The 19290-nt window shown below is 39.9% G+C and overlaps 2 protein-coding genes and 2 pseudogenes across 2 annotated transcripts; 2 read left to right on the forward strand and 2 right to left on the reverse strand.

Moving 5' to 3' along the window:
• The first annotated feature begins 268 nt into the window (after positions 1-268).
• Positions 269-1602, forward strand: LOC131321901 (photosystem II reaction center W protein, chloroplastic). The gene is made up of 2 exons (XM_058352917.1): positions 269-481; positions 1151-1602. Exons 1-2 carry the CDS (start codon positions 397-399, stop codon positions 1462-1464), a joined length of 399 nt encoding a protein of 132 aa, XP_058208900.1. The 5' UTR covers positions 269-396; the 3' UTR covers positions 1465-1602.
• Positions 1603-5582: 3980 nt separating this feature from the next.
• On the forward strand, positions 5583-11272 carry LOC131321911 (glutathione reductase, chloroplastic). Its single transcript, XM_058352929.1, has 11 exons — positions 5583-6002; positions 7539-7764; positions 7887-8165; positions 8259-8435; positions 8983-9036; positions 9153-9301; positions 9572-9635; positions 9713-9883; positions 10008-10145; positions 10501-10563; positions 10856-11272. The coding sequence occupies exons 1-10, from the start codon at positions 5620-5622 to the stop codon at positions 10537-10539; spliced, it is 1680 nt and encodes a 559-aa protein (XP_058208912.1). The 5' UTR covers positions 5583-5619; the 3' UTR covers positions 10540-10563; positions 10856-11272.
• A 594-nt stretch (positions 11273-11866) lies between these two features.
• On the reverse strand, positions 11867-14668 carry LOC131321915 (U3 small nucleolar RNA-associated protein 18 homolog; annotated as a pseudogene).
• LOC131332234 (phospholipase A1-Igamma1, chloroplastic-like) lies at positions 13923-18281 on the reverse strand (annotated as a pseudogene).
• Positions 18282-19290: the final 1009 nt, after the last annotated feature.

Genomic DNA, 19290 nt, shown 5'->3' on the forward strand with positions numbered 1-19290 from the left:
ATTGTGTACTTGCAACAGGCCTTAGACACATAATCATTCGACTTACCGTTTCCATTTTCAATCATCACTATCGCGAATTTTAGTAATTTTTGATGTTCTTGCTCTCACCAACGCATAAATTGATTATCGCAGTGGTCCCACAACCCAAACAGTCCTCCCCTTGGCCTCGGGGAGAAATCCTAGTTACAAACGATTCTACGCCACGTGGAGGAAATTGGTTGGTTCCCCACAGATGAGGTACTCTCTAGCCTATCCACGCTGTGTGGTGTACTGGATAGATTTGGATCCACAAATTCCAAAACTCCCCTTCAAATATGAAACTGACTGTTTCCAATTGCTTCAACTTTTTTCCCGGTTTAGCAGAGCAAAAACCCATTTGATTTCTTAATCAATCCAATGGCTACCATCACTGCCTGCAGTGCTCCTTCCACATCGTTTGCCCACAAGAGAATCGTAGCATCCCCTGCCTCCTCTGTTCTTGGTAAGAATCTCTTGTGTCATGATTTTACAGTGTTCAGATATGAGTGGCTGTAATGGTTTTTTTCCCTCCTTATTGTTTGATTGGAGATAAAATTGTTGGGTTTTGGATGCTTTGTTTGGTTTGGTTTGGTTTGTCACTTTGTGGACTATGCCGGGTTTAACCGCAGTGTTTATCTACCCAATTAGGCCAGGTTTCGCTAGGAGAAATAAATATTTATTAACAAATAAGTATTTATTAAAGATGATGGATTGTGAGAAAATGACCTGTTTCGTAGAATAAGGAATAAGTACTTAAAAAATAAAAACCTTAGCGGGACGCGGCGGCGTGCTAGAGAATCATGTAAATCTGTACTCTTTATAGTTTACTATGAGTAATAGCTATGTATTTTGTACTCTATTTCCTAGTTGATGTACCCGGTTTGAGAACCATGTAAGTTTTTCTTTCGTGCTTTCTTTGTTCTTTGCTTGATTTTTTAGATTTCACGCATGGCGTTTGGGTTGAATCCGCTACAAAAATAACGTTGGGAAAGTGAGGAAAAAGAGGGGAAAATGCATTTTATGACTCAATTGGAGTAGGAAGAAAATTTCAACGAAAGTTTTGGAAACCTTAAAAGTTATGACAACATTTCTTGCTAATCAGACGACTGTAACTAAATCTAAATGTTTACAGGGTTGCCGTCAATCCCTAAGAAGGGGGTAGTGAGATGTTCGATGGAGCAAATGCCTGCTGCGAAGGAGGCTATCAGCTCGAAGGCGGGGATGGGTGCCTCATTGCTAGCTGCAGCTTGTGCTGCAACCATGTCGAGCCCGGCCATGGCTTTGGTAGATGAGAGAATGAGCACGGAAGGCATGGGGCTTCCCCTTGGCTTCAGCAACAACCTTCTGTTTTGGCTCCTTTTGGGCGTGTTCGGATTGATCTGGGCGTTCTACGTAATCTATACTTCCTCCCTTGATGAGGATGAGGAGTCTGGTTTGTCTCTTTGAATTAGAAAGAAGGGTTTCACTGTCAATTGGCATTGTTGTGGATTTTGTTGAAAACATGTGGGATTGCACTCCCTTGTTTGTAATAACACTATCTTTAGTTCTGTATTTGTGTGTGTAATTCTAATATACACTTTACTACTCCTAGTTGTCCATGCTGTGATTTGCCTTGAATTTGGCTTGTCTACAGTCTAGTTGTGGACCGCAAATGTGCGGTCCAAGTGATCGCAGCCGTCGGATGAAATTTTTGAGGGTTCAGATTTGTTTTCAATTTATGACCGGTAATGAACGGTAATGACCGGTAATAAATTCAACAAATCCGTTGATTTTCATGATAAGCGGTTCAGATAGAATTGCATGCCCTTCTCTACAGTCGACTGCAGAGAACCGGGTTCTTTGCCTTTAAATTATGTTAAAGAGTAATCACACCAACTAAGGTCATATTTGACTGAACATACAATTAGGGAAGGAATGTATAATTCTGGTGGTCTTGACTTGGAATTTAGGAGTTTGCTCGCTCTTAAGATTTTAGGTTCAATTCTCCTTGCCAACAACTCTTGGGGTCAACCCCCCGTAAGCGTGTGAAATTTGAGGTGCGCGCAAACTGGTTCGGAACACTGTGCATTACAGAAAAAATTTGTACTCCGTATAAGTCTGTAATGGGGTATAGGCTATTCTGATTCTGCTCCCCACTTCTACTGGAACCACTTTTGCTAAATTTTCCTCTGCCTACTAAACAGTAAAGATCAGTTCATCAGGTTATCATTTGTCTGCCTGTAAGGTTATCCTATGTGAGAATTTCCGAAATTACATAGTACTTCTTTTTAACTTCCCGAAGCATTTTGTCGCTTACTACGCCGTTTCCTCATCTCTGGGGGCTTAGTTATCCAACAGGAATTCTACCAGGAAGCAATACCTAGACGACCTGTTGAATCACTTTTGTGTAGAAGTAGAACATTCCAGTGATTGACTGGACCCGACGTTGAATTACACTCGTCGTTGTTTCAGCTTTCGAACATTTGCGACTTTGCTGGTAGCAATCTATTGGTGAGTTCAACAGAAAAAGAGTATCACAGCATCTAACACTATACTAGTATATTAGGTGTCCTCTGGGCTCTGATTACTGGTGAAGAACCAACAGAAGCGAAAGAGCCCAGGAATGAACCTGCTCTAGCTGATTCTGAATCATATTTGTTATTTTTCAAAAAAGTTAAGGAACTCAACTTCCGGACACGATTGCGTTCGGAGTCGTCCGACATGCGTGAGCCCCCGTGCATCGAACGGCTTTGCATGCAATTGTGCCCAGAGTAGCGTTTCAAAGTTGTGCGTAGTTCTGAGGTGAAGCATAATTTTGAAGGAATACAAAGAAGATATGCAGTCGGCTATAATATGAAACAGTGGACTAGATTGCTGAGACTTTTCTTGCCTCGTGGATTGCTTAAAATGTGGCGTCGTATGATTTCCAATTGTATCCAGTTAGGCCTTTCAATGGGCCGGATCCGACAAGACCCAAATCCTATAAGACTCAAATCCGATAGTTATAATCTGGATCTGAATATGAAAAATCTGGATCCGATCCGAAACTTTTTCACTTCAAAAATTTTAGCAAAAAAAATTTTCCAAAAAAAAAATTTTAAAAAATTAAAATGAAAAGAAAAAAATAAAAATACAACTTCTTAGACATTTTTTTTTCAAAATAAAAAATTTACTGTTTTTTTTTAAAAAATTAAAAAAAATAAAGTTCGGATTCGGATCAATAACGGATTTAATCTGATCCGAATCCGATCTGTATTTGGATTACCGGATTCGGATTATCGGATCAACGTTACCGGATTCGGATCCGGATTCGGATTTTTCAAATCGGATCCGATCCATTGACAGGCTTACATCCAGTAATCTAATCCATTAATCAAACAAAGTACTTGGACTGGATTAAAACCCGAATTTTCAGCATGGAAAACAATAGAAGATATTTAAGTTATTTTGCTTTTTGCTTGTTTATTTATTCAAAAAATAAAAAAATAAAGATCATTTTTATTTCAGAAAATGGAATTAATCACGGCCTATAAATAGGATGATAAATGAGCCCAAGAGCCGAGTTTAAGTTTGGTTTGAAAATTTAACGAACTTAAAAAATATTCAAGCTTATTTTGTCCATGAGACAAACCAATTTCAAACTAGCTTCAATCAAGCCAAACATAAGTTGATATCGAGTAACTTGGCTTTGTGGCTATCATAATCCAAACAAGCTGAGTAACAACTTGTTTGGGCTTTGGTTTAGAAGCCTTGAAAAATGCGCAAATTTTGCTTGTTTATCTAACAAACTGATCATAAACAAGCATTTAACAAGCAAACACGAGCTCGAACTCAACTAATTCGATTTGCTTAGAAGTCTTATCTATATCGAATCATATATTCCTTGAGAGAAACTTATTCACAGCTCCATGCAATCTTGAATTGCACTTGGCCGTATCGAATTATTTTATTGGCCGCATCGAATTACTCTCTTGGTCGCATCGAATTACACTTGGCCGCGCCTAATTGCACTTGGCCACTCCTAATTGCACTTGGCCACATCGAATTGTACTTGGCCGCTTCGATGCCCTTAGCTGCTACGAATTGCTCTTGGACGCGTCGAATTGCACTTGGCTGCATTGTCGCAATTCGATGCGGCCAAGTGCAATTCGACGCGGCCAAGAGCAATTTGATGCGGCCAAGTGCAATTCGACGCGGCTAAGAGCAATTTGATGCGGCCAAGTACAATCCGACGAGGCCAAGTGCAATTAGACACGGCCAAGAGTTATTCGATGCGGCCAAGAGTAATTCGTGGCGGTCAAGTGCAATTCGATGGGGCCAAGTGCAATTCGATGCGGCCGAGAGTAATTCGTAGTGGCCAATTGTAATTCGATGCGACCAAAATTAATTTATCTTTAGCTTATCTCACTTGTTATAATAACTTGGATGCCCTCAACCTTAAAAATAAAGATCCTTTTTATTTCAGAAAATGGAATTAATCACGGCCTATAAATAAGATGATAAATGAGCCCAAGAGCCGAATTTAAGTTTGGTTTGAAAATTTAACGAACTTAAAAAATATTCAAGCTTATTTTGTCCGTGAGACAAACCAATTTCAAACTAGCTTCAATCAAGTCGAACACGAGTTGATATCGAGTAACTTAGCGTTGTAGTTATCATAAACCAAACAAGCTAAGTAACAACTTGTTTGGGCTTTGGTTTAGAAGCCTTGAAAAACGCTCAAATTTTGCTTGTTTATCTAACAAAACTGATCATAAACAAGCATTTAACAAGCAAACACGAGCTCGAACTCAACTAATTCGATTTGCTTAGAAGTCTTATCTATATCGAATCATATATTCCTTGAGAGAAACTTATTCACAGCTCCGTGCAATTAATCTTGAATTGCACTTGACCGCATCGAATTATTCTTGGCCGCTCTGAATTGTATTTGGCCGCGCCTAATTGCACTTGGCCGCATCGAATTGTACTTGGCCGCATCGAATTGCACTCGGCCAAATTGAATTGCACTTGGGCGCGTCGAATTGCACTTAGCCGCATCGAATTGCACTTGGCCGCGTTGAATTGCTCTTGGCCGCGCAATTTGATGTGGCCAAGAGCAATTCGACGCGGTCAAGTGCAATTAGATGCGGCTAAGGGCAATTCGTAGCGGTCAAGTGCAATTCGATGCGGCCAAATGCAATTCGACGCGGCCAAATGCAATTCCATTCGGCCGAGTGCAATTCGATGCGGCCAAAATTAATTTATCTTTAACTTATCTCACTTATTGTAATGACTTGGATGCCCTCAATCTTAAATATCCCTCTAATTTAGAATTTGGATTTGGCTTTTTAGTTGTTTGTTTGCGGAAGATTGAGCAGTGGTGCCCGTACCTATATAGAAGGGCAATTCGACGCGGTTCAGAGCAATTCGATGCGGCCAGCATTTCGATAATTAATAGTTCAAATTTATAAAAAACTTTTATAGCGAAGAGCTAAATTCTTTCAGCGAATAATTTTTTTTTAAAATCATTCAAAATACTTATGGACGCACTGAGCCAGTAAAGTGTATATTCACCCGCCGTAGGAAAGTTTTTCTCTATTTATATTCGCGAAGATTGACCAGAAACAAAAAAGGCAAAAAATGGCGACCTCTCTGAGCGCACCAAAGCTCACCACTTTCTCCTCTTCCCAAACCCTCCAATCACTCTGTAAACGCCTCCCTGTCTCTCTCTCTCCTCTCTTTCTCTCTCCTCACTCCACCGCCTCCTCTCCTCTCCTCCACTCCAAAGCCCGTATCGTTCTCTCTCCCCACCGCCCCCACCACCGTCGCTTCGCCGTTCGAGCGGCAGAGTCCGACAACGGGGCGGAGCCTCGCCAATACGACTTCGACCTCTTCACGATTGGCGCCGGAAGCGGCGGCGTTAGGGCTTCCCGTTTCGCCGCCTCTTACGGCGCTAAAGTTGCCATATGTGAGCTCCCTTTCGCCACCATATCCTCCGAAACCACCGGAGGCCTTGGTGGAACGTAAGTTTACTGACTTTGGTGTGTTTTTGTTAGTTTTGTTGCCTTACTGTCTAGGTGTATCATTTTAGGCTTTGTAGAAGAAAGTAAATTAAGTTGGGTCAATTGCAGGGGCGGCTGCAAAATTTTAGCTCAGCAGCCATAAAAATGTTTGAAAGAATTTTGTATACAAAAATTATAAAGTCAAGATATTTACTTTGGTTGGAGATTTATTGGGCTAGGTTATTTTGTTTTGTTGAATAATATTATCTACTTACTCAAAAATATTAATTTAAGTGAATTTTCATTTACTCTTGCTTCGTATGAATGTTGCAGACAGTAGCAAATCGAATTATTATATAAACCTACATAAAATTTAAGGGCATTTTTTGAACTCACGGGGTTTGCTAGGACCCGTGATACCAGAATAGAGCCGCCCCTGCTCAATTGATTGTTGGAGAGGAAAAATTAAAATCTTTATTCCCTTGCAGTTTTTAGTGTCCTTTTTACAGAAAACTTTTAGGAAATTGTTTTCTAAAACCAACATCCATCATTTTTGTGTCGTATTTCTAGCAGAAACGGTTTTTGATGTATGAAGAATCTTTTTCACTTCTTCCCGAAAAATGAATTCCATAGGAATAAATTCTCAAAAAACAAGTTTCGAGAACGCTAACCAGACACCGTTTTTTCCCCCAAGAATGGGCCTAGAAAAGTAATTCTGAAAACAGCAGGGCCTATGGTTGGTTTTAGTAATTGCAAATTCAATGGTTGGTTGTAAGAATTTTCAACTGATGGTTCTTTTTGAGTTCATTGTGTGATTCTGTTTGGAAGCATAAGTTAACTGAAAAGTGTTACTCCAAGTATTTGTATTGTCATGTTGATCCCGAAAAAGTAGATAACAAGAACATCAAAATGAAATTGCTCTGATACATTTGCCCATGTGCAAGTTTTAGAAGAACCTATAGGTCATTGGACGGTACTGAATTGTGTCTGGAAGCATAGGTATGTTTAAATTACTCCAATTCCATGTGAGTACTGAATTACTGACTGGTGTTTTTATGCCAGGCATTAGAGACTTGATTTTCCTTGTCTGTGAAGTAATTTGTTGGTTGTAATGGATGCTTTTTTACATTTAGAGCCAGTTCTCAGTTGTTAAAAAGAATGTTGAATTTGCAATATAGTGGGTTAGGTTGACGAGGAAGGCATGGATGTGTTTCAGGAGGCAAATGAATGTCAAAATGCATGCTGAGATTGGTATGGGGACCTTGCTTGAATAGTTTTACGGGTAATGGATGTTGGGATTTTGTCAAGCATGGATTCACACAAGCAATCCTGATTAAAACTATTCTTTTTTGTATGGTTACTAGTGTTGTTAAAGATGTTTGAAAAGCACGCCTGCAAGTTACTTTGCATCAATTCTAGTAACTGTTCTAAAGAGGCATAGGTTTATATTTTGTACACGTTATATGCATTACAAAACTTCAGCTTTCCATGTTCAACACTGAGATTATCTGCGAGTTGGTAAACAAGGGTTTTATTTTCTGATATAATGGCATGAAGGTGTGTGCTTCGTGGATGTGTACCTAAGAAACTACTTGTGTATGCATCCAAATTTTCTCACGAATTTGAAGAGAGTCATGGTTTTGGATGGAAATATGATGCTGAACCCAAACACGATTGGAGCACCCTGATGGCTAATAAGAATGCCGAGTTGCAGCGCCTAATTGGTATCTACGAGAACATTCTCAAAAATGCTGGTGTCACTTTAATTGAAGGGCGTGGAAAGGTTGGATGTTGTGTTGCCATTTTATCACTTCGACATAGTTTGGGATATAAATGTCATGGATGTGTATTCATATTCAAAACCTTGTTTACTGATGCCAACAATTTACATGACTCCATATACAGATTGTGGATCCACATACAGTGGATGTAGATGGAAAGCTCTACTCGGCAAGGTACATTCTAATTGCAGTAGGGGGACGCCCCTTCATTCCTGAAATTCCCGGACGTGAGTATGCGATAGATTCAGATGCAGCCCTTGATTTGCCTTCCAAGCCTGAAAAAGTTGCGATAGTTGGGGGAGGTTACATTGCACTCGAGTTTGCTGGGATTTTCAATGGATTGACAAGTGAGGCCCATGTATTCATACGACAGAAAAAGGTTTTGAGAGGTTTCGATGAGGAGGTGAGGAATAACAACCTACGTGAGTGTCTTTGTTTAGTACTTAATCAGTCGATAGTTTCCCCTCATGCACACAACTTTCTTTTATTCATGTAGGTCAGAGATTTTGTTGCAGAACAGATGTCTCTAAGAGGGATCGAGGTCCATCCAGAGGAGTCACCTCAGGCTATCCTTAAATCGGCAGATGGTTCATTGACTTTGAAGACTAGTAAAGGGGCCGTTGAAGGTTTCTCTCATGTCATGTTCGCTACGGGCCGCAAACCTAATACAAAGGTTTGATTTTTAAACTTTGGTTGGTTTTTGTTTCTACAGGCTTCTGTGAGTTTGTCACTTTACCAAATGTAGAGTTCCAAGAGCCATGGTCTTGGTTCCTCTATTATACTCCCTTGGTCCCCTACGAAACTACTTGCAAGTTTTAAACTTAAAAATAATGTATTTACTAAAATAATTTTTTTTTTTTTTTGCTCCATTCAAAAGATCTCATTGAGATCTATTAAAGAAGATCCATATTACACAAAAAATTATTTCGGTAAGTATATTATTTTTAAGCTTAAAAATTGCACGTAGTTTTGTAGAGGACTAAAATTACGGGACAGAGGGAGTAAATATTTTCCCTCTCTTTCTTCCCTATCAAGCAATGGACACTTTTCATATCTTGATTTTGTGCCCAGAAAAGGGTAACTTATCTAACATGAAGTTAATCTACCCTTTTGAAAGACATTTGTTTTAGGGCTTAAATGATTTATATGCTAAAACATGTATGCGCTGGACCCATGTTGGATTATTGATACATGAACTGATGAACTAAATTCGATTGCAGAATTTGGGATTGGAGAAGGTAGGGGTAAAAATGACCAAGGATGGAGCGGTAGAGGTAGCTTCTTTGGGTTTTTAGATGTCTCTTTTACTTTTTTATCTTTATGTCTCTATCTCTCTTATACTCCAACATGATGCCTTCAATCATTCGTTGTCTTTTCTACTTTTGTTCAGGTTGATGAATACTCCCGTACATCTGTTCCGTCCATTTTAGCTGTTGGAGATGTCACAAATAGAATAAATCTAACTCCAGTTGCTTTGATGGAGGGAGTGGCAGTGGCAAAAACTCTCTTTGGGAATGAACCTACAAAACCTGATTATAGGTACTGGTACTCTATGAGTCTGCATGTCTTGTCATAAATTAGTTGATAGCTTCAAGAAGGTGAAACAATCTCCCAATTGAGCCTTCGTAAATCCATTCTAGTAGTTTATGCATCAGTTAGTTGCTTAAAGGATTGGAGGACCATATGAGAACTCTCAAACTGTGTATTACATTCCCCTTGAGTTTCTAATGAGAAAGTTGAGTTGACTGTCTACTAAATAATGGTGATGAACAATAGCTTTCTGACCATGTTATCTGCCTTTTTTATTAGGGCTGTCCCATCTGCTGTGTTTTCCCAGCCACCTATTGGACAAGTTGGAATTTCAGAAGAACAGGTGTTGCATGTTGTGAAATGTAGATGCAACATGTCCAGTTTGCCTTTTGGTGCTCATCATTTCAAGGATTTTTGCAGGCTGTAAAAGAATATGGCGATGTTGATGTCTTCACAGCAAACTTCAGGCCCTTAAAGGCTACTCTTTCTGGGCTCCCAGACCGGATTCTCATGAAACTTATCGTATGTGCAAAGACTAGAAAAGTTCTTGGGTTGCACATGTGTGGAGAAGATTCACCAGAAATTGTGCAGGTTTTGTCCCTTCTGCGTTCAGTTTTTTGCTTCCATTGGGGGAAAAAAAATTCAGTGGTCATCTGAAATTGGTAGTTCGAGGCTTCATGCTTTCAATTGATCAGATTTGTTTATTGAATTTCAGGGATTTGCAGTTGCTGTGAAAGCTGGCTTGACAAAAGATGATTTTGATGTCACAGTGGGTATCCATCCTACAGCAGCAGAGGAACTTGTCACTATGAGGACTCCTACGCGGAAGATTCGAAGCAGCTCTCTACTGGAGGTCGTCTACTAAGAAATTAGACATATATTCTGACTAAAATTTAAATATATGTTTACATGAACATATTCATTTGATTTCTCATCTGCCAAACATATTTATGGCTTTATGCTGTTCTTTTCCTGCTAGTATTCTTACTGCTCTGCCTCTCTGACCCAAAGAAAAACACAACCCTTGGGGCACAAGTTGATTCACAAGCTTGTTAGTGTACATTGTACATGAATAGATTGATAATCCATATGGAATACAGCCTGAAAATGTGACGAGGACTATATTCTTAGTTAATTCTCGCACATAACTGTTCATTGTCTTTCGTGCTCACATTTTTATTGATTGGGCAACAATCAAACAATTGCAGGGTAAGGATTCTGAGGTTAAAGCTGCAGCTGGAGTTTAGCATCTTTCCACAGGCCATTATTAGGTGAGAACAGTCGCATAACTTCTATTTATACCCTTCATTACGATTATACTTTGTTACTGTTTCCCTTTTGTTTAAACTGTTCAAACACTGGGTAAAGATCTGCTCTGGTGGTTTCTTGAGGAGTTCATTTTGCCTGACATGATTCCTATAGAGCATTTTTGTTCTCTTATTTGCTTAAATAACTGAATCTTATAATGGTGGGGTAGGAACAGTGTAACGTCTGAAGCTCTATTATTCATTTACTAAACTTACTATAGACTTTCAGAAATTTTGATTCTACAATGTTTTGCAGGATGACTTTCTCCGGAAATTGAAGGTGGAATCCTGTTGAGAGTTGAATGGTTTACAAAAACTTGGATGTGGACCTGCAGCAGCAATGGAAGGAGCGTGAAGAGAATGGTATATGGATGAGGTCGTTGATGATCCTCATTGAAGATAGATCCCTTTAGTCTGTTTCTTCAACATGGTGTGATATTGCGGCAGTTTGAAAGCCGATGATATACATAATACATAATGCGAACTTTTAACCTTCCCTCTTTTACCCCCATACTAGTTGTGCAGGCCCTACAAGCAACGGATAAATTATTTCAATGTAAGAGTGATCATGGAGATTTTTCTCTATGTCAATTTGCTTCGAGAGAAATGATTTTCTTGTTTTCTATGTACATAACGATATTGCTATGATATTTCGTAATTTTGTTTGCTCCAATTGAGACTTGGGTGTGAATTTGTGTGGCGGCAGTTGATGTTTGTTTTGTCACATAACATTTCAATGTGGCCGCTCCATCTTCATCCATGGACTGCAATTTTATGGTTGTGGTACTGAACGTTGCTTGCTGCAGCAAGTTTTATTCCTAAGTTCTGTTGGGGGCCAATTTGCCAGTAAATTCCCCTTTAGTGCTGCATTTGGATGGACCCAAAAAGGACAATTGGGATTCAAGGGAAACATAGATCAGCAACAGAAAATGGAGGGAACTCAATTAAACAGCAAGGAACACACAGTAAGTTGGTAGGCTTTGGAAGAACACGCACTGTACAAAGGACAAAAAAAAATAATAATTTAAAGGGCACAAGACTCTGGACAATGACAAACGCAAAACTTCAATATTGGGTGGGACCATTAAATATTGTTAACTACTACGATTCTTAAAGAAATTTTAAACTTAGGTAGGGCGGTGCCCGATCTCATCTACCCCTCGTAGGTATTTGCCGTTAGAGTGCATTGAGAGCAGAAAATATCAAAAGCTGTTGGTACCAAATCAAAACTCTTAAAACAACCAAAACTAGTTTGATGCTCAAATGGAAGCTCATCAACCACCCATCATACAGCAAAATTACCAGACCCCTGTGAAAGAACCCACCAGGGCAGACACAGAGTTCTTTTAACATACAGAAATCAAAACTGTGGCGCGAGAAGGCAGGTTGAAACCCAATTTCCTCCGCTCAAAACTCAGATACAGGACTACAGAAAGTTGACGGAAAAGACTTAAAACAAAATAAGCAACCAGTGCTCTTCTGTGTTATGCATGTTGGTAGTGATGCAACTTGTATAACCCCACTTTTCCAGCAGCATCTCCCAGGGCCATGAAGCCTCCACCAGGACTAAAATCCGAACAGCGTGGATAATGCAGGTTCTGATTTGGAGGAGGCCGGTTAGAGAAAACGGTAAACGATGGTATGTGAATCAGCTTTAGACTATTCTTCTTCATTGTTGAACAGATAGCCAAAATCTGAACATCGTTATTGAATTTCATAAAATCCACCTTAGTGGTTAGATTATCAATAGTTTTGATTGGTTTCCTCTTTCCACCCAAAAACTCTTCTCTGTTGTAAATATTCACAATCCCGCTGTCTGAACCAGATGCAAACAAACTTCCACTTGGATTAGTACAAAGAGATGTACCAGTTAAGCAACCTTCGTCAATGGCCTTGTGGAAGCAAGCCCTAGTTCTCAAATCCCAGTGGTAAACATGCCCGTCGCCACCAGAGCTAAGCAAATGTTGCCCATCATTGGCGAAAGCTAATGATCGAGCGGTTCCATTCATTTTAAGTGTTCCAATTAGATCCTTTGTTTTTGTTGAAACTAACAAGATATACCCTTCATTACCCACAAAGGCAATTGTATTAGAATCCGGCGAAACCTCAAAAACTTCCAAGCTCTTCTCCTCCCTCCCAGTTAAGGGGCCAATCTTATCTACAGTTGCTTTCACTAGATCCAGACAGTAGCAGAACTTTCTTCTCCCTGCTGCTATTGCTTGAGATCCATCAGGTAAGAAACACGCCTTCCAAATAAGCAAATCCTCGAGGAAAATGCTATGTATTTCGGTGTTCCTTTTCCCATCTATCTGAAAAAATCTCAGCTTTTTATCTAGACCCCCGGTAAGAAGTAACTGAGCGTTTCTATGGAACTGAACTGAATTTATTGGACCACTAGAACGATCTTCTGCATTTGCATCAACTAAGCTTGAGTACCCAAGAAGTCGTGGCAACAACTTTGCAGTGCTTTTCACAACAAGGTCTTAGTAGATCGAAGAATGTCGTCGACACCTTCAACATTCTTATAACCCTGTGTCAAAACTGCTTCATTTTCATATTCAGGGTCGTCTTCATCAGAGCTGTAATTCCTTGACCTTGAATCCAGTTGGGCCCACTCTGTCCCCGGGTTCAGCTTCGCGTGCTGAGCCCTTAATCTGGAGACGTAGGGGGAACCAGGGACGACACTTTCATCTTCTTCCTTCCGCAGTTTCCTCAATCTGTTGACTTTAGCTATATCCATACTGGTCTTTTCCTCCTCCTCATCCACCCATACAGGTTTCCTTTGGTCAGTTCCTTCCTCATCATCACTACTTTGACTGAGACCTGCATCATCTTCATAAACACAGAGTACGCTATTCGCAGGCCTTATCTGTAAAGAAGAACGCAGAGCTTTCGTCAATTCCATACCTCAATTCCTCATCATCTTCCTTCCCAAACTCAACCGGGGAGTACAGAGAACCAAACAAATAGTTTTCCAACTTCTTCATTTCTTTTTCCTGCTCAATTTCCAACTGCTTGTCCTCCTCTTCATTGCGCTTTTCCTTTCTCTTCTTGACTTTGTAAGTATCTGCCTCATCCTCTTTTCGATCTCCAACCTCCTGGTCACCTTCCAGTACTTAAGGCTGGTCAGAAACCTTCCTTTTGATCTTCTCAATTTGGACTTTAGGAAGCGCATTTTGAGAAATCAAACTCATCTTTTCGTAATATGTTTATTTCTGCAGAAATCAAACAGTAGGCAATTTCAGTCACTCAGAACATTGACAGGCAGGACAACAATCCTCACGTTTGGAAAATAACGAAGAATCTAACAAATTGATTCTCAATCATGACCATCCATGCACAAAACAATGTGCAAACCAACTCATAAATCCTGGTTCTTCAACCAGCACAGTTAGTTCCAATTCCACTAAGACATAAAAGCCAAAAAAGGTGTAAAAATACGGGCAATTGATCAGAAATACAGAACACACTACCAGCAATTGGATAAATTATCACCATTCTAACAATTCGTTTAATGTTTATGGAAATAGCTCGATTTATGGCAAAATCAATTCACGACGATGCGTACTGAACAGTTACATAAAATTAGCTGGCCCCACCCAAAACAGGTGTGCCTTCCGTCCCAAAATGATAGTCTCATACGATAAAACATGCAATGTTTGGGTAACAAAATAAAGTACTCATGTGCATGATTTTTCGAGTTTCTCCGCATGAAATTAAAGATCACGATTAGTTCTCTAATTTGGTGCAAAAAGTTCAAAAAATAATGAACGGTACTTTATTTTTTGATCTGCAAATTGCACATATTTCGTTCAAAATGGGATGGAGGGTAGTACTAAAGTCAATTTTTTGGGAATTTCAAAAAAGGAAACGTATCTCGAGCCGTAGACCATGAAACCACACGAACTTACTGAAAGACCTCTGTAGTTCAATTCGTATTGAACAAAATCCCTATTAGAAAAATGAGCCGAGAAAAAAAAGCAAACCAACAACGCGAAAGAAGAACATATAAGAAATTCATTAAACTTCAACAAAAGAAATTTCACTATCCCACCAATATCACTAAATAGTAAATACCAGCGTATACATGTTTCAAACGCAAATGAAGGTACCCGACAGCGGTGGTCGGCGGCCGACGGTCGACGTTAGAGTAGTTGATAGTGGCGTAGGTTGGAGGCGGGGCAGAGAGAGAAGAACTAGAACATCGAAATTACGTAGAAACCCCCTTATCTATATTGCCCTTTCTCACTTAACCATCCTCATCTAAAAATCCCTCAACGAACCCCTTCAACTATGAAAGCTTTCAGTTTAATTTTAAAAAAAAAAAAACTATGAAAAGTTTCGAGGCTTAAAATGTCCTTGTACGTTTACCAAAATGTCCTTGGCATTTGGGAGGGGTAGAAACCAAACATAGGCATATCTCCTTGTAACGAGGCTTTTCTTCTGGCATCATATCATCATCACTCAAGACAACGCTGTCGTCCTATTTTTAAGTTGAGATTCGGCATTGCTTCATCTTCCAAGGTCTACTCTCACTCATGACCACAAATGTACTCCGTCACTCTATTGGTTGGTGAGACTTAGAATATTAAAAAAAAAAATTCATATAGTGGGAAAAAAAAATTCACTTCTAATTTGTATCAACCAAAGAAATTTAACAAAATCATAAAATATTTTTCCATTTCACCCTTTTGGTTGGGTTGTTCATCATATAGGTTAGACGAAACTTTACCTTGGAATTTTAAAATGGTTCTCAACTGCAGCTAGGCTTAATTTTTGGGTCAGTATGTATTAGAAATTATAGGTCAACTTGGTGGCGGATAGAAGTGGAGGCATGTATCAAATTTTATTTATGAGTGTATAAGATTGGTCAACTGAATGTAACAAAGGACGTTAAGCCAAGAAAATTACATATATAATCTCGACTTGTGCATAGTTTTGTGAAAGTATATATGTATGAGTTTAATGAAAAATATCGAATAGGTCAGTAAACAAATTGGCTTAACAATACTTTTAAAGAAAGATAAAATCTTCAATCAAGATTAAAACAACTCAGGCTTTACTCAATTCATTAATGGTCCTAATAACAACGTTGCATTCATTTATCTAATTAGGATGCATAAACCTCAAGTCATTCAATTTCTTAGCCTTCTTATTGGAAACAATTGTAATGATAAATTCTTCTGCATATATACAAGTTGTTCCTCAATTTCATTTGCTTAAGACATGTACTAGTACTCCGACCCTCCCCATTAAGGACAAGAGAGAAAAACACTAGTTTGGGCCGTTGAGGACCGTCTCAGGTCCCCTCTACTCAAAGTGTTTGAACCTATGTTATTGTGTAGTGTCAGTCGTAAGATGTACAAAAGACTCTTTTCGAGAAGGGATTATTGTGTAATCTTGCGGTTGACGTTACACGGAAACATAGGTACATACACACATCTTTTTCGGTACAAAATATTTGAGCTCGTTAAGGAGGTATCCAACGACCATCCTTGTTTTTTACATCCCTTTGTCCTTATCTTGCCTCCATTTTGGTGGAATCATGTAGTCGTCCTCGAGAGATTCAGAGTAATTGTTCGTGAGAAAGTCGCAGCTCTTGTTCACCAGTGCAACGTCCCTCCCACTTGATAGTTTAAATCCAAGCCCTCTGCCATGGTACCTGCATGTAAATAGTTACCAGTTGAGAAATGCAAATCAAATACTGTATACTAATGAAGAAAAGTTCTGGAGCTAAGACTTTTTTTTTTGGTCGTCCAAAAATATTTTTAGTAGTTCAAAATTAAAATAAACTCTTCCCAAGAAGAGACTACTCTTCCTGGTAGAGCCTTTTCTAAGGATCATTGATTGCTGAGATGAACGATTGGGATGACACCCAGGCACTTCAGGATCCCTCGGATGGCTAAATGATGATGTTTCCAACACTACCCTTAGAGTCCTGCTAGAGGGACCGACCGGTCCCCTACCGAAATTGTTCTGACGGACGCGCCGGGCTGTCTCCGGCCACCAGACGGCTGATCCGAGCCATCCAAAAATTATATATAAAAAAAAATAAGGGGGCTCACGCGGGAATCAGCAGCATCCGATGTGTGTAGGGTGCTTGATCCAAACACCCTAATTTTCGTGTAGGCCCCCTCATTTTTTTTTTTTTAGAATTTTTGGACGGTTTGGATCGGCCGTCCGGTTGCCGGAGAAGTTCCGGTACAACCGTCGGTACGATTTTGGTAGGGGACCGGTCAGTCCCTATAGCTTTATGGCTACACTTATGCTTCTACTTCTGGAAATGGATCTTCTACTATTCGCTCATTAAGGTTTTTGACGTGATTAAAAAAATAGTGTAATTTTTTATGTGATTAAAAAAGCATTACATTACTGGATCAAAACTCATTTTTATTGTGTTCTAAAAAGATACATTAAGTATCAAATACTAACCGATCAATAAGAATTTTGACGTGATAGGAATTATTTAATGAGGTCTAAAAGTCGAACACTCTCTATCATTGACTGAAATTTGTTTAGAAAAGGACAAACAAATCGGACTGGAACGTCTAATCCCTCGAAGGGGCTTCAGAGAACCCAATACCTCTATTTTTGTGGTGTGAAGGTTACATGTATCTAACCAACCAAACAAAAATAACGACAAGCCTATGAGTACATACATCGCGTATATTTTGGACCCGAGTTCTACAAAATGATCCGAGCTATGCTCATTTTATTCAAAATAGTTTATTTAAAATTCCTGTAAAAATACCTCTATTTTTGTGGTGCAAAGGTGAAATGTAACTAACCAACCAAACAAAATACTAATGAATCGGGATGTGACAAACCCGTCAAGCAAGTGAAGGTAAGCCTCCAAGTTATGCCTGGTACCCTCGTACCTGCCGCGTTTTAAAAACGGCGACTTCTCGTTATCCAACGCCAGCTCAACTCCAACGTGCCAGAAGCACCACGGCAACCACTCCACCGCCTTCAACACCGGCGGCGGCGGCAAGCCCTCGTTGAGAATCAACCCCGGCGATTTTGGCACCACGTCGGGAGCATTCACCAACCTCAAAACCTTCAACCCCACCGTCTCCGCCCTCTCTTTAAACCTCACGTTCCCGACCCGAGGACCCGTAAACGAATAAACACAAATGGGCGCGGCCCGGCGCGGCCCGACCTTCGTGCCTCACATTTGTGCCCGTTTCAAGGATCTCGTACCCGCTTACTATGCCAACGCGCCGCCCAAACTGTGTCCCGTTATCGTGACGCTCATTTCCTCGTCAGGGTACATTTGCATTAACCGTTTTACCTTGGTTAAAATCTGCTCCCTCGCCGAGTATTTACAAAAACGGCACCCCTCGTTTTTATCCGTATATAGATCCCGGAACCCTGATACGATCTTGACGAGATTTTGTCGTCGAGTGGATCCGGCGGAGCAAGTCCTTGAAATCCTCTGCCAGTTCGAGTCGGGTCTTGGTGCCCCGCCACGCGATGGTGATGTCGCGGCGTCCTAGAACTGCGGATTTCTCGTCGTCTGAAACAGCGACGTACCCTATCCCGTAGGTGTTTTCGCTCCGGAGCCGCACTGATTTCTCGAGGAAGCCGGGTAAGTTGACGTTGGCCGTCGCGTGGAGGTAATGCACGATCTCGTAGCCGGAGTTTTCCATTCCGAGGCGGGCGAAGAACTCACGGCTCGTGTATCACAACTCCGGGCAAATTGGGTCCGGAGCTATTTAATGCATATGTTCACATACATTGAACGGTTCCGAAAACAATTATATTGGGTATTGTATTTAAATTTGTGTTTGTAGATTTTTTGATTATGAGGAATGCAAAATCAAGGGATCATCTACTTGTCCAATATTAGACAATACAAAATTAAAATTAACAAAGTACGCCAATCAATACCTGAATCTCCTTAGGAATCTCAGGCCAGTGCATGCAAGAACACCCCGTGCTCCTCCTCCACCTCCGCCTCCAATCCACCGGAACAATTCCGCTTGGTCTGCAGAAGCTGAATCACCAGCGGCCGCCGAAAGCAGATATCCGAGCCCCTGGGCAGGAAGTCGCGGATTCGCGGCCTGCCAGAGACTTGAGGACGCTCGATTTTTGGCCTACCCAAGTTAGACGAATATTTACGTTGGGTTTTAAAATGGTGATCAATTGCACTAAGGCTTAATTTTATGGTCTGTTTGTATTCTACGGAGTATTAGCGTCCTCAAACAAAGAGACTTTTGAAGGTGACAGTCCATGGCTACCCTCGAGTTTGTCAGCACATTTCGTTTCTGTTTTTGCATTACAAGTTTTAAGAAAATTTTCTTTTTCAAGCGATGGTACACATGGTATACCGAATGTCTAAATTACAACAATTCGTGATTTTCATTATGTCGATTTTTGATTTTCTAATGCATATTTATGATGCTAGTTACGACTCGTACTTTAAAATTTACTTGTTGAACAAATCATCAGCAGGTTATCCATAGTTATAAAATATTGTTATTGTGTAACCATAATTATTCGTACCAAAATTCATAATACTTGTATCCCAACCAAATATATACATACAATATCAAAAATTAAATAATGCTATCCAAAAATATTATAACACCATAAATTGATATTATCTTACCACAATGAGTTGTACCAAAAATTCTTTAACTTGTATGATATTCCGTAACAAAATCAAAAATTATCGTACCAGAATCAACA

Source organism: Rhododendron vialii, chromosome 1a, assembly GCF_030253575.1.
Source record: "Rhododendron vialii isolate Sample 1 chromosome 1a, ASM3025357v1".
Lineage (NCBI taxonomy): Eukaryota > Viridiplantae > Streptophyta > Magnoliopsida > Ericales > Ericaceae > Rhododendron > Rhododendron vialii.

What these genes read in the sequence shown, in the direction of transcription:
- LOC131321901 (XM_058352917.1), top strand. Translation starts at nt 397, where the DNA reads ATGGCTACCATCACTGCCTGCAGTGCTCCTTCCACATCGTTTGCCCAC. An exon ending in CCCTGCCTCCTCTGTTCTTG is followed by an intron (nt 482 to 1,150) that starts GTAAGAATCTCT and finishes AAATGTTTACAG; the next exon opens with GGTTGCCGTCAATCCCTAAG.
- LOC131321911 (XM_058352929.1), top strand. Translation starts at nt 5,620, where the DNA reads ATGGCGACCTCTCTGAGCGCACCAAAGCTCACCACTTTCTCCTCTTCC. An exon ending in TGAGAGGTTTCGATGAGGAG is followed by an intron (nt 8,166 to 8,258) that starts GTGAGGAATAAC and finishes TTATTCATGTAG; the next exon opens with GTCAGAGATTTTGTTGCAGA. An exon ending in CCAAGGATGGAGCGGTAGAG is followed by an intron (nt 9,037 to 9,152) that starts GTAGCTTCTTTG and finishes ACTTTTGTTCAG; the next exon opens with GTTGATGAATACTCCCGTAC.